At 41.0% G+C, this 26,921-nt stretch overlaps 1 protein-coding gene across 1 annotated transcript in view; it reads right to left on the minus strand.

Moving 5' to 3' along the window:
* Nucleotides 1–26,921, minus strand: part of Parp12 (poly(ADP-ribose) polymerase family member 12) — a 44,006-nt gene that overhangs the window by 13,709 nt on the left and 3,376 nt on the right. The window contains exons 2-8 of the mRNA XM_021191299.2: nt 25,791–25,926; nt 23,018–23,318; nt 17,643–17,744; nt 13,477–13,600; nt 8,721–8,916; nt 5,095–5,236; nt 2,455–2,551 (exon numbers count right to left, since the gene is read on the minus strand). Coding sequence (XP_021046958.1) covers nt 2,455–2,551; nt 5,095–5,236; nt 8,721–8,916; nt 13,477–13,600; nt 17,643–17,744; nt 23,018–23,318; nt 25,791–25,926 — 1,098 coding nt within the window. The remainder of the gene's footprint in view (nt 1–2,454; nt 2,552–5,094; nt 5,237–8,720; nt 8,917–13,476; nt 13,601–17,642; nt 17,745–23,017; nt 23,319–25,790; nt 25,927–26,921) is intronic.

Below are 26,921 nucleotides of genomic sequence, written 5' to 3' on the forward strand. Positions count from 1 at the left end.
AAAAAAAAAAAAGGAAAGAAAAGAAAATGCCTTTACCCACTTAAGCCATCTTACCAGCCCTGAATTATGTGTATTGAAAATGGAACTAAACTCAATGTATACAAATGCAGTTTCCTATTTTACATTAGATGATGCTCCCTGAGACTAAGGTATGGCTTATGTGTGCACAAGCAGCCACTGTTGCTAGAGTAACTGACAACTAGCTATTGTCCAAGGGCTGAGGCAGAAACCAGGCACCTCACCTGAATGAGAAATGTAGGTCTTGAATCACTTGTACTTTACTTTGTATTTGATCAAAATAACTACTTTTTGGTGTTGCTAGGAATCAAACCCAGTGTCTTGCACTGAACATGCTAAGTATGTCTGTTTATGGTCCCCTAAAACTAAATTAGAATTATGACACAAGAAATCTAGTCTTAGAAAAGAGACAAACAGAAAGACTTTTCCAAATTTTGCTTGGGGTGAGCCCTGCAGGGGCAAAGGGTAAAAAATGACTTCAAGTTATAGGACCATCATAATCAACCACAACTAAACCTAGAAGCAATACCAAAAGAGTTGGCATTGAACCAATACAGTAAAATTTAAAAAACAAAACAAAAAAAACAAAGCCCAGCTCTAATGAAAATGACCTTATGAATAGCAAGGTACTAAAGCGGACAACAAGCCAAGAGAATATATTTGAGGGTTAGAGCAGCAGCCAAGGGCTAAAAGGCCCTAACAGATTACAAAGCTCTCAGCTGAAAAGTGTTTGCTGCTCAAGTATGAGGACCTGAGTTTGAATCCAAGGCACCCACAATGGGAGGAGGAACCAACTCCCAAAAGTTTTCACCCAACCTTCTATGCATGGTCCATGTTTATGCAAGTTTGTTTTCACATACATTCATCATACAAGCACACGAACATAATAAATAAAAATCTGTCCACAGCAGAAAAACGAAGTGGGAGAACTGACCCTTATGTTTTAAAAATGTACATACTCAATCTCATCCATAAAAGAAAGCAAACTAAAGTACACTGTGAGAATGGCAGAAGCCTAAGGGCTTGATGAGTCACTAGAGGAAAGGCCAAGAAATAAGCAAATTGTTGCCGGACATAATGGTCCAAGTTCATGGAAAGGAACTCAATCTGCTTTCGGATCTGACCTGACATCTTCCAAGACCACCAAAGAGTACTTACTTTTTAGCATTCTACTTTGTAATAGCAAAAGACTAAAAACACAAACACCATGAGAGAGGGACAAATTAAGAAACTATACAATTGCTAACGAGCCATACAAGCAGGAGCAGAGTAAAGAAGTCTTCAATGATTCGAACAAAGCAATTACCAGGATATTTTAAAGATACTTAAAAGATACAAAATTGTGTATATAAAGTAGGTTACCTTTTATTTAAGCAAAGAAAGGAAGCAAACAGAGGGCTTTATTGCATTGTACAAATTATTTTGTTTTTGCAAGATAAACACAGAAAAGAGCAATCAGAAGCAAACAAAAATTGCTACCTCAATGGGAACAGGGTAAAAAGACAAGCTAAAAAAGAGGTCATATTCTCAAGAAATTATGTTGTTGTATTTGAGTCACAAGGCATTATTTCTTGGGCTGATAATATACTTTTCCTCTTACTTATACCAAATCTTTTTTAAATGGCCTCCTTGTTTTATAATCATAATCAATAAACTTTACCTCTGAAGTTTTCAGAAAACCAACAGAACCCAAGCAATTCTGGCTTCTCAGGTTAATAAAGCTATGAGCAGCTAACAACATTGTTGGCTTAAAGTCCCAGCTTTGGCCATGGCAAACTTAGACTGTATGGGAAACTTGGTACATCTTCACAATCCAGGGCATCTTCTAGCACATACACCATCTGGCTAGCTCCAACCCTATTGCACCTGCTCAAGACTAAACCACTCTTGCTTTAAAGGACATTGGATCAATAGAGAGATCTCAAGAATTCCCCATCTGTTACAGAAAGTCTCTCTCCTCCCTTATGCTCTGCCTATAGGTTCAATTAGAGGGCCCAAGCAGCCACCCTGTGACACAAAGAAACCCACTGTGAAAGTGAAGTTGGTTTGTTAATGACTATTATACCACTTTTCTTTATTTTGATATTCCATGATATTTAAGAATGAAATACATGAGCCTTTATTATCTCACTACTTCAACATGTGTAAAGATTCAGGTTTATAATTTAGTTGTTACATCCAAAGACAAAATGATGGGTTGGCTTCAAATCTAACCAGGTTTGCACATCCCACTAAATAGCCTTGATGAAACCCACAATGCTAATTCTCACTGTGGCTTAAAGACTTTCCCAACTAGTAGGTTTGAAAGACAGTAGTATGCTAGTCACACATGCTAGTCAGTACCCTTCCATGCTCTCTGAGAAGCTGCCTGCTACTGAAAGCAAAGCATTCCTCAACTAAAACCACACACCAAGCCAGCTCACAAATGGTACTTACCAGGACTGCTTCATCTGCACATCCTGGGGAGACACATACTTGGGTCTGCGACAAACCTTTCTGATAGTGCCATATACAAGGTTTTTCTGCAGAAAAGCTGAAAAAACATTCCAATGAAAAAAATTACACACCACAGACACATACACACACAGTGAGGGTGCATGCACAGCAGGAATGTTCTCTAAACATAAATTAAATGGGTTGGACAGATAATACAACATGTAAAACTCAAGATCAGTCTTAAAAATAAAGCAATTTTATACATTTCAAACATTCATAAAGAAAATAGGTATCCTTAGGAGACTGAGTTTAATGAATAGAGAAATGATTAGTAATTGATGTTATCAATTATATGAGTGCTTTTGAATTGTTCCTTCCAATCATATTTAAATTAATATTTTGCTCAGCATTTTTTTCCAGCTTGGATGTAAAGAGGTTCCAGTCAAGCCTGAAACCAAATTATTGTATCTTGAGTTAATGTAATTTATATGTAATAATTTTGTCCTTATAACTTTTTAAAAAATTTTGAGTAAACTGACAACCTTTAATCAATCTTTTCAAACCTATGTTCTCTTTAATAAACTAAACATCTGACTCACCCTCAATATCAGATTCACTCCAAGAACTGAGGGTGTGTACCATTCATCCTTTGTACTGAAAATGGCAACTGTCTAGAAGTCGTGTCTCTTAGCAGGTGCTACTTTTACACTTAAATATATAAAGCCAACTTTAATTTTCATTTTAGGAAAAATTATAGATATCTGGAACTCAGCTATCTTAGCACATAGACTGTATAGTATCTGGAGGGTGTGTCCCTTACACTCAACTAAACCCACTGTTTCTGGAGTCCAGTGTTCACACAGCAGCTTCCACAACCCTTGTCACCCCTCATTCAGCCATCCACTGAAGCTCAGCTTACTAACACACTTGGATTATTATCTATAGTGAATCTCAGACAACCTTTTACTAGTACATATTGGCTATTCAGGATATATGGGCTGGTTACATATATGTTAGATATCTTCTCTAATATTCCATGGAGAAAAAAGAGCCCCTTTCCTAACAACCTTGTTTCCTTAATTTACACTGTGATATATCCCTGAAGGAGCTTGCTTTGGCTGACTCTGCCTATTGACAACCAGTGACTAGAATGCCATTACTCTGCTGCTAGAAACTGGGTTGTTGCCTTAAGTTGCTCTTTCATGACAAGGATCTTTACCAATGCTGGTCTCCCCAAACATAGAATAAGTCATTTGGGCTGCTGTGTATATACATTTAAAAGTATTTGCTTCCTAATAATCAGTAAGTCTATGTGGTAGTTTGGTTTGAGATCTATTTCATTATATATAGTAAGGACTGTGTAGGTGAAGCCAGTGACTTCCATCTTTTTCTTTTGAAGATACTATTATGTACCAAAAAAACAAAAGCAACAGGCAAACTGTGACCACCTAGTGATCTTAGGTCAGGCCACTGTGAGCATGATTTTTCTTGCTACACGCCTATTGATACAGCTATATCCTTGTCCTAAAAGTCTGCTCTATCCCCAGACGGAGGTCCAAGTAGAGAACTAGAACGGTATGTCTGACATTGTTGTTGTATCTGTTTTATGTTTTCCAGATGTTTAAAAGATCTACTCTAAACTTTGGTTAGCATCAGTCAGAGGAGTGACAGCTGCATATTCTAGACTTCAAGGAAGTCCTGCCTTTTCTATCTCCTGTGCTCTTCTACACACTATCATCAATTATAGTGACTGTCATTTGTGACACTTATGCCTTGGTGGTATCGTCCAGTAGAAGTCATTCCCTTGGAGAACAGAAGAAACTTCTCTGAGAGGCAAGACAAGCTGTAGGGAGTCTTCTTTAAACAAAACCACAAGTGCTGCAAAAGCACAAGCCAAAAATAACCGGCCCAAAGCAAGCAGCCAAGGGGTTTTAGGAAAATCCACTGATGGCACTTTATTGCTTTCCACAGAGAGGAAAATATACAAAATAGTGAGGGTAGCCAGCACACTGCACCAAAATCAAGCCCTCTCATCCCCTTTAACATGCTGAATTTGTAAGATGCCAAATATAAAATATTATATATAATCCAAACTGAGCAGAGCAGACGGATATGTTTGCACGGAGATGGTAGAGAAACTACAGCAAAACTGAAAAACATTCTCACAAATCAGCCAATGAAGAACTGGCCAATGGGTGATTGGCCTGCTTTTGTCTGTTAAGATATAAGGGAAAAATCATCTCAGCTCCAGGTTCTGGACACTACATGTACAGAACTTTTAATTAGTATGTCCTATACATGCTAAACCTGACTCTGTCCTATCAAGGCTGAAAGAAGGGTGGTAGTTTCAGTGCCATACCAGGAATAATAAGGTGACACTATATAGCAGAGCCACTTGGGACTTCTCGGAGACTGAGGTTAACCTTCAGAAACAGCCACACTACTCACTGACCCTGTCTTTGCATTTGTCAGAAAAGCTCCTTATTTCATATCCTCAAAGCACATCTCCTTAACAGCATGTACAGTATCATCTATCAATGGGTCTCTCTGCCTTTTGGGACAGATATACCCTCCTTTCCTTTATTATAGCAACCCAGTTAATACGGGAGAGCTAGGCTCTACTCTACAAGTAAGAGGTACCTTTGAAGTCTAACTCATAGTTGTGTTTTCCAGCCTGGAACTTCAAGGTGGCTGCCTGGGCATCAGCCCCTGGAACACAGAATGCCAAGTAAGCCTTTTCCACGTCACTGCTACTGATGGTGGTCACAGGGTGCCCTAAGCCCTGTAAGGGGAAATCCGGAGGTTTAATGGAGGCAAGAGACTATTGAAAATGAATTTGTTCTTAATATAAATGTAAACAAATGAATTATTCTAGCGGCTGTATTTCTTTACCTTCTGTTAGTCTCCAATGACTGTACAAAGAAACCAAGATCTATTTTAAAATTACTCCTCAATAGCTGACCCATTAAATGCTCCATCTTTACTTTCTATGCATCTTTACTTTCCCATGACACTTGTATATTAGTACTGATCTGGTTCTTTAGACCCCTTCCTCTTTAGGCTCTATTCCTCCATCCTACGGGCAAGTCTCTCCTCCTCCTCTCCTTCCTCTAGTTAGCAGATGCCTTGCCCTATTCTCTCTTCTGCCCAGCCACTGGACGATCAGCATTTACTGACAAGGCAGAGGATCAATGGTAAGGACTATTTACACAATCTTGAGACAGGAGATTCAGGGTATAAGTATCACGATGCTGTGTTGAGATTGAGATAAGATGTGGGGACAGAGAAAACAGTATTTGAATAACCCATGGGTACACTTTGCATGGTGTACAGAACCTTATGTCTACAGCCTATGGTGATGAGCAAAGATGCTAGTCAATCCAGCCTCTGTTTGACAGGTTATCTTGTTATAGGAAAAGAAGAAGGTACCAGAGAGCAGCGTGGGGGTTGGGGAGAGGGTGTGGAAGGGAATGACAAGACTCTCCTGAAGCTATTCTTGTAAACAGAAGACAGTAACTACAGGTCCTGATAAGCAGGGTAACTGGGATATCAGCCACGAAAAAGCATAGAACAGCAGAAAAAAGCATAACTCAGCAGGAAAAGGTACTTGCCATCAAGGTAGATAACCTGAGTTCAATCCTTAGAAGAAGAGAACCAACTGTCACACACACAACCCATTCAAATGACGGTAAGTTATCAACAGTAAATTCACATCAGCTCAAAGAATACTACCTCTTATAAAATGGCTAGCTATTTTACAATAGTACCCATTTCTCTTAACTCCCCGCCAGCCCTCCTCCAAGTTTCAAGCACAAGCCCTTCAAATTTCTCCCAACTGTTCCTCCCTCCCTCAGCTCATCAACATTCTTCGTAAACTGGGAGACAGTCCCTTCTCCATTTTCTCAATACTAGTAGCTCCAAACTATAACAACTGTTCTAGCCTATCTGCTCAGCTCAACTTCTCTGGTTCTGCTGACTCCTAGCCAACCTTCTCCACCAACTTCCTTCTCTTCTCCCTCTGATAGGCCCTTCCAACCCCAGGCCCCCAGCTGGCTTTTTTTATATCCTAGAAATCCAAGAAGCTACCAACATTTTGCCTCTTTCTATTTGGGAGGGGGGTTCCTCTCTCTGTTTCAGTCACTGGGAATGAACCTATTTGTTGTCCCTTTTCTTGATATTTTCTTCAGTTTTTTTTTTTATTTCCAATTCCACCCATACATTTTTTCCAGTTGATTTACCCATTTTATAAACAAAATAGCCTAAAGTGAGTAAAAGGAGAAAAAAAAAAAACTACTGCTGAAAACCATGGGATGCGTATCCCAACAACAGCCTCAGCATATACCCTTGTCAGCTTTTAAAACAAAGTATCCATCCCTCCTTTTCTTGCCTTTTGCTCTATTGTACTTGAACTCAAACCTCCTATTCTGTCTAGCCTTGTTGTAAAATATGCAGGGTTTTTTTTTTCTTTTAATGTTTCTTTTCCTACAAACAGCCCCACAATAGGTGCCACTTGTAGCTAGTCTCTGCAGGTCCAATTTTGAATGCAGTAAGTACTTGAACCTGTGAATACTAAGTATGAAAGTGCTATTAGACCATTAGAGGTGAGAGCAGCGCCTATGGAAGAATGGCTCAGGGAGATGATTGATATTGGTTCTAAAGTGTATAATGCCATGATAATTGGGCAAGCCATAGCTAAATATTTTAGATCTCAAAATTCATGGTGCTTTAACTGTGGAAGACATGGTCATTTGTAGAGACTGTAACCAAGCCACCAAAGGTCTCAGATCTCAAAATGACTGGTGCTTTAATTGAGGGAAATATAGTCATTTGCAATAAAATTGTGAACAAGGCATCTCTAAAAGCAATGGTATTTCTAAATATAAACCACAAAGAAGACCTAGGTTCCAAGGGTATTCAGGCAATGTGGCAATGGGTTGCAACTGAACCAATGACTATAGGTCCAAGAGAGATATCCAAGGCAATTTCTTGCCATCAGAAATAAAATTGGGGGGTCTAGCTCTAGACCCTGCAGCAAAAGTAGAGGTTTTTTGCCCATCAGCCAGGAAATAACAAGCAAGCAGAAAAATCCCAACTAAGTACTGAAGCTCTATGCATGCTACTGTAGGCAGGGCTGCTCTAGACTTGGCCACAGATAAACATCTTACACTGCCCCCCCCCCAAAATCCAATGTTATAAAATATCAGCTAGAGTTTATGGTTCTTTGCCCATCAGGGACAGTAGGAATGGTCTTGGGAAGGAGTGGACTGACTTCCCAAGAATTCATTGTGCATCCAAGAATTTAACAGATAAAGATTTCAAAGGAGAAATTAAAGTAATGGCCCATGTAAAAAGAGAGATGCAAGTGAACACAGGTGATTGGGTTGCTCAGCTGTAACTATTTCCCTATGTCAAAGACAAAGCTGATACAGTAGAAAGCTCAGGAGGATTTGGAAATACAAGAAAACAGGTATTTTGGCAAACTGTTGTTAATGATTGAAATCCAAAATGAAGTTGCAAGTGAACAACACTGAAATAGAAGTTTTGGATACAGGGGTTGATGTAACTATCATCTCACAAAAATCTTGGAATTTAGAATGGCCATTTCAAAAGGTTTCTTAGAATTCGCACAGCTTGGGTATGGCTCTCATCACCTCATTTGAGGAAATAAAAGCGACATTTACTAAGAACAAGAAACCCATGACTTGGTACAACCTCCAACAAGCCAGGGAGTACAAATGCCCATGAGGCCTCACAAATAATTTTCACTATGGAAGAGGATCTCTACATAAATGGCTTTCTTCACATACTGCATTTCTATAAGTCTCCAGAGACTCCTTTTGATCTCAGCCACTGTGGACATCTTCAAATAACGGACAATGAGTTATCTGGTTTGTGTTCAAAATCAATGGTATTGTAAATCATTATTCTCACAATCCTATCTTCTAAATCTATAGAAACAGGCAAGAAAGGCAATTTGAAAGCATTCAACATTATACTACAGTTACACTAGGCACTAACTCCAGAGTTTTCTACTAACTAATAAAATCATTGAAAAAAAGCTGACATCATTACAGTTATTTAATATTAAATAACATTCATGGGTTATTTTACATTAATTAATGAACAAAGACCTCTAATTCAAAGATAGGCTTATAAAGATATACTGTCTCCCAGGTATTCTGGTGACTATCAAATATGCTTCCTGGATCTTTGTTTAGAGTGGCTTCATCTTATATAAAACAGTCATCCTTTTTCACCACACTTACTTGTCGTCCATATTCCTGCCAAGAACCAAACTCATCCATCCAGTACCAAATCCAGTCAGTAGTGAGGATGAAATGTGGGGGTTTGGTGACTGAAGAAGCTGTGGAGAGTCTGCGAGCCAGAGTATTACCAAACGTCATGGAATTAAAGTCTAAATCATCAAAGTGAAAGCCAGAAGCTGACTCTGTGTACACAATCCTGCAAACGAAAGTGAATAGCAGATGAAAACGTCACCAATCAATCAACACAGCCATTGTGCTTCCACCTATGAGAATATAAGATGGGTAGATAGAAATAGCAAATATGTTATATTCAGTTTTAGAAATGTTTCCAAAGTGGGGAAAGCTGCTTTTTAGGATCATCACTTCTCCTTTGTGAAAAAAATAAAATAAAGGTGATACAGAAGACTGGATACTATGAAAACTCTGACTGTAAATATAGAAATGTTGGTTAAAATATTCTTTAAAATAATTAGGGGTGGAAATATGGCGAGAGCAGAGCACTGACCTAGAAATAACAGCACCCTGGGTATGATCTCCAAAGCTACAAAAAATAAAACGCATTACTAAGCTATCAAAAAATGAACAGAACTCCTTAGAAAACAAAACTAACAATAGTTAGCATGCATGCAATGAGCGTTGCCAGCACCTGCATAAACAATTTATGTTTAGAAAATTCAATGTTTACAACCCTATGGGATAAGACTATTATTACCATGTAACAAATGGAGAAATAAAAGCCCATGAATGCTAAGAAATCATCTGAGCAAACACAGCCAGCAAACAAGGTATGAAGGAGACAGTCTGGCCACACAGCCTTGGTTGCTAGCCACCAGACCAGACTCCTTTCAAAACGTGGTCATGCTCAACACCAAAAGGACTCGCAAAGCCAGAAGTGAGAACAGCGTCAATGAGGGAGACACCGAGTTGCAGTTGTAGCAGCCAAGACAGCAGGGCAGGAGACACAAGCAAATGTAGTATCTGAGTAAAATGAAGGCCAAATCTAAGGAGAGATTTTATCCCCTCTAGGGCTGCATAATGGACCAAGGACTTCCACACACACTAGGAAACCGCTCCTCAACTGAGCTATATCCCCAACTCCCTTTTCATTTTGAAGCAGTGATTAAGTTGAACAGGCAGGTCCTGCACTTGTGATTCTCCTGCCTCACCTTCCAACTAAATGGAATTACAGACTATACCTCTAGACCCAGCTCAGGAAAGCTACTTCTTACCAGGCCTGGTAGCACACACCTATAATCCCAGTACTTGAGAGGTCTAGGCAGATCAGACGTTCTAGGTCATTCTCAGCTACACAGTGGGCTTGAGGACAGTCAGGGTTACTTGAGATTCCATCTGGACAAAAGAGAGAGAGAAAGGGAGGGAGAAGAAGGAGAGGAATGAGAAAACAGAGGGGACAGAGACAGAGTCCTGTCTAGACAGGTCCCAGGACCACGCCAAGGCAGTCAGAAGGAAATTCACCTGCATACAAACTGGCTCTGGAGGGAGGAGAAAAAATTCCCCCAGGACTTTCCAACAGTCAAACCTCCTACAAGTTTTAGGATGTTTCACACTTCTATTCGAGAATTAGCTGTAAAGAGAGTGGTTCCCAAAAAAGCAAGCACAAACTCTCTGGAGGAACTCACCTCACAAGAATTTCCAGAAATAAAGTTTCATCAAACACAAACTTCAAATCACACAACACATGTGGAAACAAGAATCCATGAGAAAACATAGTTGACAACAACAAATAGACAACTAAGGTACAAATCAACATCTAAGGATGCAAACAGTGTAAAATGGCTCTTCTTAAAGTCTACACTGGAATTAGAAACTTCTAAAAGTGAGCAGGTAAACTGGAAAAAACAAGAACACTTATGACAAAGTAATATATCATAAATTTTAAAGTCACAGATGGCCTCACTAGATCTCAGATGAGGCTGATGAATACCCCTAAATGCAGGAAAGAGAGGAAAGGGAATGGAGAAGTCGGGAGAATGAAAGGTAAAGTGAAGAAGGTTCAGTGTACACAGCACACACTTTATCAGAATCCCAGGAGCAGTTCTAGAGGAGTCTAAGCCCAAGGGCTCAGAAGGTGGGCATGTATGTGTGTAAAAATTATAAAGATACAATTCTCCCAGACTCAACAGTCATTGTAATTTCAAGTCAAGAACAAAGCAGACTAATTTGAAAGCTGATTTTTAAATTCCTGAAGAGCAAAATGGCAAGATGCAGGAGGAGTAGTAGTCTTTCCCTTACCAGATCCCAGAACTTAGTATTAAGCTTCCATGAGTCAGACAGTGTGGGATTGATAGAAAGGCACTGACCAGAAACCAGAGATAGACAAACAGGCAGCACTGAGGAGGGGGTAAAAAGATGATACCTGACAACTAAAATGAAAAGGGAATGTGTTAACATTTCACCCGGTTTGGCTCTCTTTAGGTGGTTTTAAAAATAAAAATAAAAGTGAGTAGTCACGGGGCTTGGACAGTATGGGTGTGCTTAGTAGTTAAATTTTATGGCAAGTATTTTAATCATGAGCAAATTAATTAAAAATTTTCAAGGTAGTTATTGGAGAAACTGGTGAATCACCTAAAAATTAAATTGGGCTCAAATTTAATCACATAAAAAAGAGAATTTAAATATAGTGTTATACTTAAAATGTTTGCTTTTAGAAGAAAACTCAGGAGAACTCTTTGTTACTGCAATAAAGATTTCTTAAGACATATAAAGTACAAAAGCAAAAAGGAAAAGATGGACAAATATTTCTCTTTTTTAAAGGTGCTATTAGCTGGCTGTGTTTTCCTCACATTTAATATCCTGAAATGGAGAAAATGTCTCAAAATAAATAGATAAAATCGCAGTTCTCCTCACACCCAAAATATGGTTAAGAACGGACATCGCATAGGAAAGGAACAAAAGAAAACAGTTAATGGACATGTGAAATTTTTTTCCTCATTGGAAATCATGGCTATGCAAACTGAGAAAACATTTTGCACTCTAGACTCATTAGTATGCAGATATTCAACAATGCCAACATTGGGGGCACATCATTAAACACTGCTAACAAGGCTGGAAAGCACTACAATCACCTGAAAAACAATCTGTTATCTCCTGTGGGGGACAAACACAGCCTACCTTCAGAAGTCCCTCTAGAAATCTCTCCCTAGAAACACACGTAAGGTACACAGAAGACTGGCCCCACAGCCCTGGGCCTGGTGTACATCCTTTCATCCAAGCCTCTGGGAGGCATGGCCAGACTGACAGTTTATGGGTAGCCTGTGCCACATAATCAGACTCTGTCTCAAAAAACAACACTGAACACTTTTTTTAAAGGAAAAGAAAAGAAATCACAATGCTGTTAGACTCCAGGCCTATCAGTACACAGCAAATGGTTCAACTTACAGGTCCACAGATGAGCAAAACTAGTCTAAGGTGAGAGTAGTCAGTGAAGTGGGCTGAATGAATGGAAACTTCTACGGTGACGAGATAGTCTGTACTCTGGCTACATATGCAAGTACATTTACTAAAAGTAATATTTATGCATAACACTGTCTAAAATTAGCTTCAAGAGAAAGATTATGGATGGTATGTGGGCTATTTAATCTCGCTAAGGGAAATAATTTGTTTTGCATTCTTAGCCAATAGCAATTTTCACATATGCACTTTATATTTGAGATATTCAAAGTCTCTTCTTAGGGAGCCCAGCGGTTAAGAGCACTTGCTTTTATAGAGCATCAGGTTTTGGTTCCCAGCACCCACTGTGGGTAGCTCAGAACAGCCTATAACTTTACCTCCAGGGAATCAATGCCATTTTGTGGCCTCTACAGGCAACTTCACTTGCATTCTGTCTCTGTCTCTGTCTCTGTCTCTCTCTCTCTCTCTTTCTCTCTCTCTCTCTCTCTCTCTCACACACACACACACACACACACACGCACACGCGCACACGCACATAAACATAACCAAAAATAAAACCAAAACTTTATTTTAATAAAGATTTGTTTTTATATATAGGTATTTTGTCTGCACATATTTATCACATGAGTGTGACAGTTAGCTACCATGTGGACGCCAGAACCAAACACAGAGCTTCTGTCAGAGCAATAAGTTCTCTACCTACTATGATACTCTCCTGTTCATGCCCAAAATAATAAAAACAAAATTTTTAATTATCTTTTTTAGCAATACATCACAGTACATTTTTAAAAAGTAATGGCTAGATACTTAAAAGAAGACTACCTGGGTCTTCCATGTTTACATGAATTAGCTGAGTGAAATGCTAGAAAAAAATTAAAGAATAAAAACATTCAGGTTAAAACAGTTTGGCTGTATGCCTTTTAGGAAAGACTAGAAGTTTACAAACTCCTAGTTATAGACAATCTGTTGATTGTCTATAATAATAGATAACTGTATGACCAGTCCCAGCAGCAAGTAATTGAGGTTACTTGGTCTTGGTACCACCTTCTTTTCTCACAGCTCCTCCCTGAACGGGAGAAAGCAGGAGAACAGATAACTTGTATACACCATAGCCAGTATGAACATGAGCTTCCACCTCTAGATCAAGCTTTGGGGTGTGTGTGTGTGTGTGTGTGTGTGTGTGTGTGTGTGTGTGCATGCGTGTGCATGCATGAGAGTGCACATGTGCTTGAGTGTACAGACACGCTCATGCGTGCACATACTATGGTTTAAACTAAATCTGTTATGCTGCACATAAAAGGCTGGGCACAAAGCCATGATGAGAGGCATGTTTTCCTTCTCCTACCTGTCTTTACTGGGATTGCTATATGCTTCTTCAATAAGCTCCATGTTGTCCAAATCCTTCCATTTGCCTCCATCCAAGAATTGCCACCGATATGGCAAATGAAAATGAACTCGATGGCACTTTTCTAAAATAGAAACATAAAGTAGTAAGACACCCTAGCGGTGAGCAGTGTGGTCCCACCCTGTAACAGTCAATGGGAATGGTCCTGATGTTGACCTGAGAACATTCTGGGAAGTTGAGGAAGTTTTGCTTAGTTAGTGCAGTTACGCCCAGGCATTTGCATACTGAAGTACGATGGGTCTTACTATGTGAGTCTTCCCTTTTAACGGGACATTACAATGAGTTGTCAAAAGATATGTGTTAGTCTAGAATGTCATTCATGACCATAAAGAAGCTGATCATGTAAGTTCCCAGTCCTACAGAGGGCAGTTAAGCTGTTCCTTGTTTCTATGCACATAGAGATGTAGATGGGCAGAGGTCAGATTCCAGATTTAACTCCAAAAGGAATTCATCCCAAAATCTAGCTTGATGGCTGAGGCAGAAGAATCACAAGTCCAAAATAAAAATAGGGCTGGAAACAGAGTTCAGTGACAGAACATGTGCCTAGCATAGATAAAAGCCTTAAGATCAATCTGTAATGGGAGGGAGGGAGGGAGGGAGTCCATGTAACCTTACCACATCCCACTGAAGGTGGCTTGGTATCCATCAGGATCCATGACTCCTCTCTACTTTCCCTGTCTTCTGTGCCACAGGCTCACCACTGCCCTCCCCTTCAAGCCCTTGCACCCTGCCCCATCTTTGCTTATGCTGTCTCTGACACTTTCTTTCAAAAGTCCTGTGAGTTTCTGGTACATTTGTACAGAGATGGCGATGAGAATAGAAAGGAAAAAAGCCTAAGAAGCTCACTGAAATAGAGATATAGCCAAGATGTAGCTACTGGAAAGATACTCAACCAGGTGCAGAATGTTTCTACATATAAAAATAGGAGATGGATAGATTAGTAGTATTCTCATTAGATACACATACAAAATGCAGATATTTCTTGTAGACGCATAAGGAAAGACTTTTATCATTTTGCACCTTTTGAATTGAGTCCTAAGACTTTAGTATGTGGTTTCCAAAAGTAAGCAACAGGTTAATCAAAACAAGGAAGGTACATGTGTGCTGGTGCTATATAAGAACAAAGCCAAATACACATAGACATTTAATATAAAGAGACATATATACTAGTATACATGCCACATCTCTCTAGACAGACACCCAGGGAGCAGGACATCATTGTTTTTGTTTTTAAAGGACCTACCTAGCTGCTAAGAAAAAGGAGGTTGATAAAGATTCATTTCTTATTAACATTAGTTAACCCATTTTAATTCACATTTTTAAAAATTAATTTAAGCTAATAGTTGAAAATTAAAATGTCCTAAACTCTGCACATTCTTTCTCAATATCAGATCTTTTCCAAACTCTAAAAAGGTGATGTGGTCAAGGAGTACCAGAGGAGCCTGTTGACACTGCTAGGGCTTGTCAAAGAACAGGCCAGGAGCTATGCAGACACAGCAAAAAGAGGTACAAGGTCAAGAGGCCTCATGAAACAAGCTTGGGTGCCCAGGCAAGGAAAGCTCTTAAATTCAACAAGGCAGGACACAGCCATTTTGGGGACTTGCAACTCCTTCATGGTCCAGAGGTTGTGACCAAACCAAGAGTTCCTGTTCCCTACACTAAAAGAAATGACCAGAGGTGAGCAGAAAGCACCCAGTGTTGAAAACCTAGATTGGCAAACTCCAAGTACAAGCAAATCCTGGGTAGCCTGAGGAAAATCTTCAAGGAAGAAAACAGCTCCCAAGAAAGAGTATCTCCCCCATGCCCACCAGACTGAGGCCTCAGAAAGGACCCAGGGACCCAAGGCTGTCACTAACAGTAGACTTGGAACTGAATGTGGTGGCCAAGCCAATCATAGCTGTAGGTCCCTGGGAGAAGCCACGGCAACCACAGTAGCTGGTGAGAACTTTGGCACAACAGTGGATGCAGGAAGCTACCTTCCTCCCTGGTACCTTGCCCTCTTTATCTGCCTCCTTCTAACACCCCAACCTCAACACGATCCTGGCTCTAGGCTTCCTGGCTGAGTTACATAAATGTCATCTCAATTTGGAAGGCGAAGCACCCACATCCACACTGCTAGAAAGAAGAGCAAATGTAAAAAGTACTCAGCAGCAATGAAAAAGTGCTCCAAAGGAAACAGAATCATTTAAGGGTCCTTAAACTACAAAGCAGGCAAATAAAATTGAAGCAAAAAGTGATTTTAAAAAAAGAAAAGAAAAGAAACGGACACATACTCCACTATGTTCATAGCTGCCCTATTTATAATAGTCAGAGGCTGGAAAGAACCCAGATGTTCCTCAACAGAGGAATGGATACAGAAAATGTGGTACATTTACACAATGGAGTACTACTCTGCTATTAAAAACAATGAATTTATGAAATTCTTAGGCAAATGGATGTATCTGGAGGATATCATCCTGAGTGAGGTAACCCAATCACAAAAGAAGTCACTTGATATGCACTCACTGATAAGTGGATATTAGCCCAGAACCTAGAATACCCAAGATACAATCTCCAAAACACAAGAAAATCAAGCATAAGGAAGACCAACACGTGGATACTTCATTCCTTCCTAAAATAGGGAATAAAATACCCATGAAAGAAGTGGCAGAGACAAAGTTTGGAGCTAAGATGAAAGGATGGACCATCCAGAGACTGCCCCACCTGGGGGTCCATCCCATAATCAGCCACCAAACGCAGACACTATTGCATATGCCAGCAAGATCTTGCTGAAAGGACACTGATACAGCTATCTCTGTGAGGCTATGGCAATGCCTGGCAAATATAGAAGTGGATGCCAACAGTCATCTATAGGATAGAACACAGAGACCCCAATGGAGGAGCTAGAGAAATTACCCAAGGAACTGAAGGGGTCTGCAACCCTATAGGTGAAACAACAATATGAACTAATCAGTACCCCCAGAGCTCGTGTCTCTAGCTACATATATAGCAGAAGATGGCCTAGTCTGCCATCATTGGGAAGAGATGCCCCTTGGTCTTGCAAACTTTATATGCCCCATACAGGAAAATGCCAGGGCCAAGAAGTGGGAGTGGTTGGGCAGGGGAGCAGGGTTGGGGGAAGGTATAGGGGACATTCGGGATAGCATTTGAAATGTAAATGAAGAAAATATCTAATAAGTTTAAAAAAAAGAAACAAATAAATCTTTAAAAACAAGAATGAAGGGGCAAGAAAGATAGAATGCCTTTTCAGAGGACGCAGGTTTGCTTCCCAGCACTGACATGGTAGTCCACAGCCTTCTATAAGTCCAGTTCCAAGGGACCAGACACCCTCTTCTGGCCTTCTTGGAACCAGGCACAAGCATGGTGCACAGACATATGTAGGCAAACTTCCATACATGTAAGATAAAATTTAATCTGAAATAAAATGCATAAAATAAGTGTGGCACAGCATACAGCAAGTGTGTACCACTGGAGAAGGATGAAGCAGATGGAAATCTCTCTGCTCCGCTCTGTACCATCTAACTCCTTCTTCACAAAGTGAAAACACTCATGATTGCTTGTGTGACATCTAAAAACTAAAAATGAAACACAACATTTCAGTCACTGCAGTCACAGGACTTAAGAATCTTTAGTCATAGTCAGGCTGTCAGTGAAGAACACAAAGCTCGTGTGAAAATACTGACCCACACAAGAATGACTATTTGTGATAAAGGAAGGCAAGCAGGGACCACTGGCCCAATACTTGAGGAAACCTTGGGCAATCCTCTAAGTGCTAATACAAGTGCCTCCATCTCCTCACTGCAGTCTTCCCAGTTTCTCCCCTAGGTGTTACTACAGAAGTGGCAATTATCTTAGCTCCAGCTAGACTGAGTAGCCCCATTTCATTCAGTTCTGTGGTCATTTGATACTCACCTGGTACAGATCCAAAGTCTATATTCCCCAAAACTTATCTACAGTTTCACTTGAAAATGCAAATAATTTCTTTAATCCTCAACAAAGCAGATTCAGAATGAGTTTGTCAAGACCCCTGCTCTCTCTGGGGTTGCCTTAAAGCAGTTCCAGTAATGAGAAGCAGTTTGCCCTCCCGTGAAGAGCGGCTAACTTACCTTGAAAGCTGCAACTCTTCCGAATATGGTACAAGCAAATCTGCTCACCCTCCTCCTGGCTAGGAGTGCCTGGTGACACAGGGCCTGGGCTGCCTTTTCTTTCTACAGAGAAACAGCACATGACATGTCAGCTCCTATCAACACTTCTCATGTAGGATTACAGCACTTCACAGAGAAAAGGAAGGAAGAGTTTATTCACCTCTGTGCAAAAATGGCCTAGGCAAACTGACAGAACCTGTCCTGCGGGGGACAAAAGTACCCCCAGTCACACAGGTGGGCACTGACTTTTAGAGGGACTCCTAGCACATAGTTTTTTTTTTTTACTAAGTCTAGGGCATCACAGAGGGGTATTATTTTTTAATTCTGACTATCCATCCAAGTCACTAGGAAAGAAAAATAGAAAGGTATTTTAAAATATCACATTTAATTTCTATAGTAAATATTTGTCAATGAAATCTTTAGAACTGGGTACTAACAAAAAAGATAATATATGGAAAGCTTTTATCTCCAAATAAAATATTCTTAGTTTACTTGAAGGGCTCTTAAAACAAGACAAGTGCCAGGCGTGGTGGTGCACACCTTTAATCCCCGCACTCAGGAGGCAGAGGCAGGCGGATTTCTGAGTTCGAGGCTAACCTGGTCTACAAAGTGAGTTCCAGGACAGCCAGGGCTATACAAAGAAACCCTGTCTCGAAAAAACAAAAAAACAAACAAAACAAACAAAAAAACAAGACAAATATATTAGGTTCTTTCAAAGGATACCATTCCAATGTGTCTTTGCCTTATTCACTTAACCCTAAATAAGTATGAAAACTCATTTATAACCTCTCCTCATTTACTATCCTATCACCTGTCACTCTGTTACCAGCATCTTCCCTTCTCATTTTACAAACTCCCAGATATTTCATAGGCTGGGCCTCAAAACCCACACCTGGGAGACCTGAAGCACTCTATCTCCAGGGTAGTGACTGCTGAGACCTAAGCCACTCCGTAGTGGGTCTGTCCCTCAGTTTTCAATAGTCATAATCCAGAAGGTGCTCTAAACATCATTTAAAGCAAAACCTCTGTATATCTTCAAATATCTGAAGAGACTGGGAGGGCAGCTTAGTAAGTGCCTGTCTTGCAAGCTTGAGGATCGCAGGTCAATGTCCCAGAACCCCCAGTTTTAAAAGTCCAAGTGGGGCTAGAAAGATGGTTAAGAGCACTTGTTGCTCCTCTAGAGGACACATGTTCACTTTCTAGCATTCACATGGTCTCTCACAATTATCTGTAACTCCAGGTCCAAAGGATCTGACGCCATCTTCTGGTCTGTGGGCGTCAAGCAAGCAAGTGATGCACCAACAGGCAAAACAGATATTCACATATAATAAAATAAAAATTTAAGCTGAATATGGTGCTACATGCCTTTAATCAAAGCACTTGGTTGAGAGAGGCAGGAGTATCTCTGTTGAGTTCAAGGTTAGCCTAGTCTACTTCAAGAGACCTTGCCTTAAAACACACACACACACACACACACACACACACACATATGTATGTATGTAGGTATATGTATGTATGTGTGTATATATACATATATACACACATATATACATATATAGAGACACACATACATATATACACATATATACACACATACATACATATACATATATATATATTTATATATGTGTGTATGTGTGTGTGTATACAATGCTGGGCATGACCAGGCATGCTTGGAGTTCCGGGGCTAGTGAAGTAGAAACTGACAGATTGATCCCTTGTGGCTCACTGGCCAGCTAACCTAGCCTATCTGGTGAGGCCCAGGACAATAAGAGATTCTGTCTCAAAAACAAAACAAAACAAAAAACAAACCCAAAGTGGACAGCACTTGAGGAATAGCCTCTACTCATATTAGTATACATGACCTATTTACACATGAAGATACCTATATGTGCACACACATACACACACATACAACCTCAAAGTAAAGAAAATACAAAGAAAAACTAGAGGTAGTAAGAACTATTTTTAATTATGATAATCAGATAAGATTAGAAAGGTCAATATGGGGGCTGGAGAGATGGCAGTTAAGAACACTGACTGCTCTTCTAGAGGTCCCGAGTTCAATTCCCAGCAACCACATGGTGGCTCACAACCATCTGTAATGGGATCTGATACCCTCTTCTGGTGTGTCTGAAAAGAGCAATAGTGTACTCATATGCATAAAATAAATAAATAAATCTTTAGAAAGGTCAATATGTTTGCTGGTGGTCTTGGTATTTACCTGGTATTTTAGGAAAAGATCTATTATAAATATTTTCTATCTTAATGGCTGTATGAGTGGATGGGCATGAGGTGCCTGGAGGTGGAGGCCTGTTCTCATGTTTCAGCAGGAACTCTCAAAGCTGCTGAAATGAAAGAGCAGAGAACCGGAGTGGCCAGCCAACAGCCTCTACCATGAAATACAAATGAACCAAGTTTTCAAATGCTCCCTCAAGGGCCATAGACAGCAGGTAGTTAAGAAATGATTGTTAAATAAAATCTCTAAGCAAGCACAAAGGCATACACTTAATGGTCTGGTTATCAGGGAAACTGAGGCAAAGATCATTTTTGTTGACTCTGTAGCCAGTATAGAGAACAGAGCAAGATGTCACCTCAAAAAAACTCTTGTGTGCATTGTAGCTTAAAATGTTTAGATTTGTGTATTTACTAAGAGTGTCTATAGAGACCAGGCAGCTAGAAAAGGGGCACATGAGCAAGAGAACAGGCCATAGGTGGGGAGGGTTAGACGCAAGTAGCTGGGAAACACAGGGGTTCAAGTCTAAGCATGGATAAGGTCTGGGGTTGGTGGGGAGAAAAGGGTAAGGGTGCATTAACTGAAACCAAGACTCTATGGGAAATTATGGAAACACATTGCTCTATATGCTATTTTAGATTAAACAATTTTAAAAAGAAATTTGAGTAGTGGTACACTGCATGGATGGACAATTCTTTCCCCAGAACACATGGGTTCCTAAAAACCCTCAGTTCCAGGCATGGGATGATATCTCCCTATGAATCACTGGTCAGGAAGCCCCAGGGGCACCCCCATAAAAATAACACAGGCATTGCTATTGCTCATTTGCTCAGCATAGGGAGATGGTTGCTGAAGACACAACATACTTTGATTGAAAACCACAGAGACAGACAAACTTGAACTGACCTGAAACCATCTTCCCTGTTGGCTAACTTCCAGTGCTAGAAGGCACAAAGCAGGCCACTGGAGGGAAGAGTCATCAAGGGCATACCCACAGTGGCGGTGCAAGCTACAGTATCAGCCTATCAGGCAAACTATGCCTACTGGTACAGTATCGGCACAACCTGGGAACAACTGGTCACTGGTAATCAACTGCTGCCTGATTGGATTTTGGCTTGCTCTATAAGAGAAAATTCATGCTTCCTACTGTAAACCCAAGCAAAAGTTCCTGGCAGGAGAGGGCAGGCATTAGAGGGTAACTGCCTACTGTGGATTGCTAAATGGACATGCCAAGCCACCTTTTAAATACACTATTTTATACCCATATATTACTGGTACTCTCAACCTTGGTTTACAAACCTCCTTTTTGCAGTGAGCAGCTACCAATGCAGAATTTTAACTGGTCAAAGTGTTGAAATTAAATGACTGTTAAGTGGTTAGCCCTAAATAAGACATTTGTCTAGAGGCTCCTCAAGGCTCAGGGGATAAAGAGGGGGCAGGAAGAATGTAAGAGCTGGAGGATGGGAAGTGCGCTATGAAATGCTGTATTCTACACATAACGTAGCCACTGCACTCATATACTCACAACACCTACAGCTTACCAAGGTAAGATTAAGCCAGCCAACATTCCATTATGGATGTGAGACAGGCTCACGGGGAGCCTATCCTAGCTGAGGAGCTATTGGTAAGTGATTACTGCTTAGGAGAGGAAGAGCCATTTTCCTTTGTTGGTGCAGCTACTGGTCATTGGTAGGATAGCCCCATGCCAACATGCATGCCGGTAACATTAATTAGATTCAGTGGTAAAGGCACTAGCTGCCAAGTCTAATAATGTGGGTTTGATCCCTGAGATCTAAATGTGAACTGAGAGAACAGATTCCCCAAACTGTCTTCTGACCTACACACATGTGCTATGACACACACATGCATGCATGTTCATATACACATATATACACACACACACAAATATATGTAAATAAATAATTTTTAAAATGATAGCATGAGGGAGATAAAGAAATTGGTCCGTGGTTAAGAATATTTGCTGCTCTTCCAGAGGACCTGACTCCAGGACCCACATGAAGATCAAAACCACCTGTAACTCCAGCTTCAGAAGACCTGATGCCCTCTTCTGACTTCTAAGGGCACTTGCATACATGTTGCATACATTCACAAATGCAACATATACACACAAATAAAAGTTTAAAAGATCTTTTTAAAACTCACACATAAGTTGAAGGAGAAAGTACTGGGAGGAACTGGAAAAAGTAGGAAGGGGATTTGGATTGCATATGATTAAGAATATTATATACATGTATGAAATCATCAAAGAATAACTAAAAAATATTTTTAAAAAAAAATCTCTACTAGGGGCTAGAGATGGCTCTGCCCTTGAGAGCACTGGCTGCTCTTGCAGAGGACTTGGATAAAATTCTCAGCATCCATGTGGCAGCTCACAGCCATCTGTAGTAACCCCAGCTCCAGAGGAGCTAACACCTTCTCCTGGCCTCTGTAAGCACCAGGCATGTGTGTTGCACAGACAGACATACAAGAAAAGCACTTATGAACATAAAATCTAAATGAAAATTCCTCTGTCACTAAGCCTGACAGACACTTAGAAAAACCCCACCATACTCACTCATGTTGATGGGTTACTATGGGCCAGGCGCTGTCTAGGTGCTAAAAAGCAGCAGAGAATAAGGCCAAATAAACTTACAAGGGGGAAAACTTGTGCTTGCTCATGGCAGGATGGCCAAAGCCACAGCTTTACCAATGCCTTCTTGTGTTCATTTGTAATATCATAAAGAATGCTACCTAATAGACGGTCCTAGAGCTATATGTAACATCCCAGCTCTCGATCCCTCGCTGAGAAGAAAAATTCTCCAGGGGGTGGAAGGCAATTACACAGGGGGAGCTGACCTCATTTCAGTGCAGACCCAGCTCCTCTAGAATTAATAATGTGCCAAACCCCAACTTGCATCATCTGGAATGCCCTGTTTGACTGTGTCTAGATTCCGACCATCTTCACAACCTCCTAGCTAGGAAAAGATCAATGAGTCTTAGTAAAAGAGATCCACACTTCCACAAAATCATATTCTATTTACTAACCAACAAAAATCCAGGCCCCAAGCCCAGAGCCTGCAGCACTTTCCATTAGCCTTACCAGAAGTCCCCTGTGGACCTGCAGAAGAAGGGGACACTTTGCTGAGGGATGAGTCCTTATTCTTGATGTCATATGCATTCCGGTAAGTAGAGAGTAGCCTGCTCACCAGGTCAGAACTTAAACCCAACCTTTCCAGCTGCTCCAGACTCTCAGAGTTAGTGAACTCGTGGGACCTCTTACAGCTTGTGCCAAACTTGCATTCTCCCTGTAGGAAGTACTGGCAGATATGGAGTTTAATGCACTGCTTTTGGAAGGAGCAAGAGCCGAAGGGTCCATCACCTTTGTTGTAGTGTAGGCATATCTGTGGACAAAGAGGCAGAAAGACATCATCACATGAATACTGCATACAGCACTCAACAGTCATGCCATGGGAGAAAGGGGCCACATGATCACTATATTATTTCACCATTCACATGGGCTATAGAGAATTCATCTTACTCAAGATATAGATACCAAAATATTCCCTAAGCTAAAATAACTTCAAACAAGACCTTTTCCTGGGAAGATTCACAGAACTTTAAAGAGGCCAGAGCAGTAGCAGCCTCCTATCTACCTCAATATACCTATACACACAGCCTCATCAAACCAAATATACTTTAGTGGTTCAGTTTTCCCAATTCTCCTTTCAAAATTCAAAGTCAGAGAGGTTCTTAGGGATAAGGCATCTCAAAGTTGGGTAACACCACCCTCCATTTCTCAAGGGAACTAACAGACTTCAAAGCTAAACAGCAAGGGCCAACAAGATGGCTCAGCAGGTAAAGGAACCTGATGCAAATACCAGAGCCCACATAACAATGAACAACTCCCTGGGCCTGTCATCTGACCTCCACACTGTGGACAAGCATACTCACACTCACCCTTGTACCTAGTATATCTGTGTCTCCTAATAAATTTAATACATTTTATTAAAATGTTATCACCTTGCCCCAGTCACACAGCTAGTCTCTGTATCTGTTGTTTGCTCTAACTGTTTTTCTGGTTTATTAACACAAGGTCTCCCACAGCCCAGGCTGTCCTCAACCTACACAGGTAAAGACAGGATGAGGCCTAGTCCTCCGGCTCTACCATCCAAGTGTTAAGATCACAAACACACACCACAATGCACAACTACAAACCTGCAACTTGAACTTCAATCAACTGCTCCTTCTCTGTACCCCAAATACTTCAACCTGGACAGTGGCCCACCTACTCAATTTCTAGACATTACATTCCACAAGCTGTAGGATTCCCTTGGGAGTTGAAAGGCAGAACCCAGGTTTTTCCCCGAGACCTCCACTCTACAGATGGTCTACCAAAGGGAAAAAGCCAGATAGCAATTCTGACGGCTGCCTTGTTAGACAAGCCATTCACCAGCTTTGAGACTCCATTTTTTGAATCTCTAAAATGGGTAGAATGCCATCAATGTCGCAGAGTTGTTATGATTAGTGAACCGGGAACCATGAAAATACTAACCAACGCTGACATATGAGAGGTGCCAGACCACCCTCTTCCTCACTTATCTGCCCACACCCTGGACAGGCCTTATCTGCCCCAAACACCTTTCCCCACAGTGCAGAATGTGAACTTTTGACAGTTTCTTAAACATTACCCAATCATTCTCTGACTTTCCTATCCCACCATTTGATTTGCCTCCCTTAAGGGCAAAGCAGGGTGTGTTACCCACTGGTCATCAATGTTTAGCTGATAATGGATATTCCAAAAAGCTTAGCAGAAGTAAACCAGTATGAATTTTCAAAAGACAAATATAAAAAGTTAATCTTTATTATGTGTCAGACATGATTCTGTGCTATTACTCCTCATATGGGTGACATTAATTGTCTAATATGGAAATATCTGCATTAAATATGCCAATCTCATCTGTTGGCTCAAACCAGTAACAGTGCCAAAGCATCCCGTGTAGCCAGCCCATACATGGAAAACACCCTGCTCAGATCCACTGGAGAAACCCAAGGCCCAGGGAAGCCCTACAGAGCCAGGGTCCTGTTCCCATTATGGCCTTCCTTGGCTAGTACAATGGATAACAGCCATGATCCTAAAGCAGGTCAAATCTGGCGAGTCACCGCTCCCTCCAGCAGCACCTGAGCCTGGTAGAGCTGTTCTCAGAATCATGCTTTAGTCAGTCTCCTACTCAGCACCTGCCTTCCTTTCCCCTGCCGTGAATGTCATCCTGACCCTGCTGCTGTCCAAAAGCTTCTCTGTACTTTCTCCTGCTCCTTACCCAATAAACCTTTTGTGCTGCTAATCTTCCCCCACCAAATGATAGAGATAATGTAATAAGCTTACACAAACTGAGATTTCATGTCAGCTAATGTACATAGTCTCCTGATTACAAGGGAATGAGCAGAGAGAGTACTGGATCATCATGCAGCTATGGAAGGCTTCTTCATAGTCTCAAACAACACCCCAAACATGCAGCTCCAATTCCTACCATTCAGGGATGGGCCAGCTGAGGACTCTCATTCTGCTTAGTTCTAAATAACATTTGCTTCAGGTGCTGGTCAACCTCACTAAATCAATACAGGGATGGTGCCAGCCCAAATGATAGGGAAGGAAAATTTTCAAGAAATGCCAAGGCTGGTCCAACATCAACAGAGCTGGATATTAAATCCAGTAGATTTAATTAACAGAGCTGGATATTAAATCCAAGTCTCCTCTGTGCAATAGTTCTTGGTCAAAATGGAGTTCTCAGCACTAAGAGTTATCTATCTTCCAGCCATCTGGCTTCTTCACTATTACTTGCAAAGAAGAACCCCACACCCTTCTAAACACTCACATCTGGTAAAAGTGAAGGGTCATTCTGAAGCAAGAGTTGGCAAAGCTCAGTATATGTGAGGTGGTCGACACCATGTGTCCTCAACACACTCAGGTTGTGATCAGTCTTCAAGTTGTGACCATTCCTACAGTTCTTCCTGCAAAGAAGCAAAGATGCTGTTACAGGCTAAATCTTACCTCCCTAAAATCCCCTATTAGAGTTCCAACTTCCAGATCCTTAGGATGTAAAACTTCTTTTGAAGATAGGGTCATAAGATAAAACGATGTCATTAGCCCCAATCCAACATGACCTCATCTCAGAACCCCGTCCTCCAGAATACTAAGAACCCCTTTGTGTTGTTTAAGCCTTCTAGACTGCCAGCCTTATTACACACGCCTGTAATCCTAGTACTCAGAAGCTGAGGCAGGGGCATCATAAGTTATAGTCTAGCTGGACAATAGAGCAAGCCTCTGTGAAGGAAGAGAGGAAGGAAAGAGAAGAAATGGGAGAGAAGAGAGGAAGAGAGAAGAGAAAGGCAGAGAGGGAGGGAAAAGCCAAAGTCAAGCCACCCGATCCATGGTACTCTGTTATGGCAGCCCTGGCAGACTCACAGAGCCGGGGAGATTATTCTTCGTGGCATTTTTTTTCACAAACTCTTCCTGACCCTCCTTATAAGCATCAGAGAGAAAAAAACTCTATGCATGAAAATATATGCTTATTTACCAGGAAGAGATGAGACTGGACAATGTCTAGGGCTCGGGAGAACATTTCTCAGCGGGTATGTAAAGAGAAGGGCAGGGCCATCATGCAAACAAATGTCACAGCACACTGGTCACTCACTGAGTAAGCACTTGGATGAAAAACCTGAGCAGGGGTGAGTCTAGGTAGCACACACCTTTAATCTCAACACTTGGGAGGCAAAGGCAGGCAGATTTTTGAGGCCAGTCTGGGCTACAAAGTGAGTTCCAGAACAGCCAGGGCTATGTAGAAACCCTGTCTCAACCCAACCCATCCCCTCTCCCCAAAAAACAATTGAGCAAGGGGTAGAGGGAAAGCTCAGTAGTCAGGGACACTATTCTACTCTCCCAGAGGACCTGCATTCAATTCCCAGCACCCACACTGGGTGTCTCACTAACACTCTCTTCTGGCCTT

Source organism: Mus pahari, chromosome 2 (assembly GCF_900095145.1).
Source record: "Mus pahari chromosome 2, PAHARI_EIJ_v1.1, whole genome shotgun sequence".
In the NCBI taxonomy this organism is placed as follows: Eukaryota; Metazoa; Chordata; class Mammalia; order Rodentia; family Muridae; genus Mus; species Mus pahari.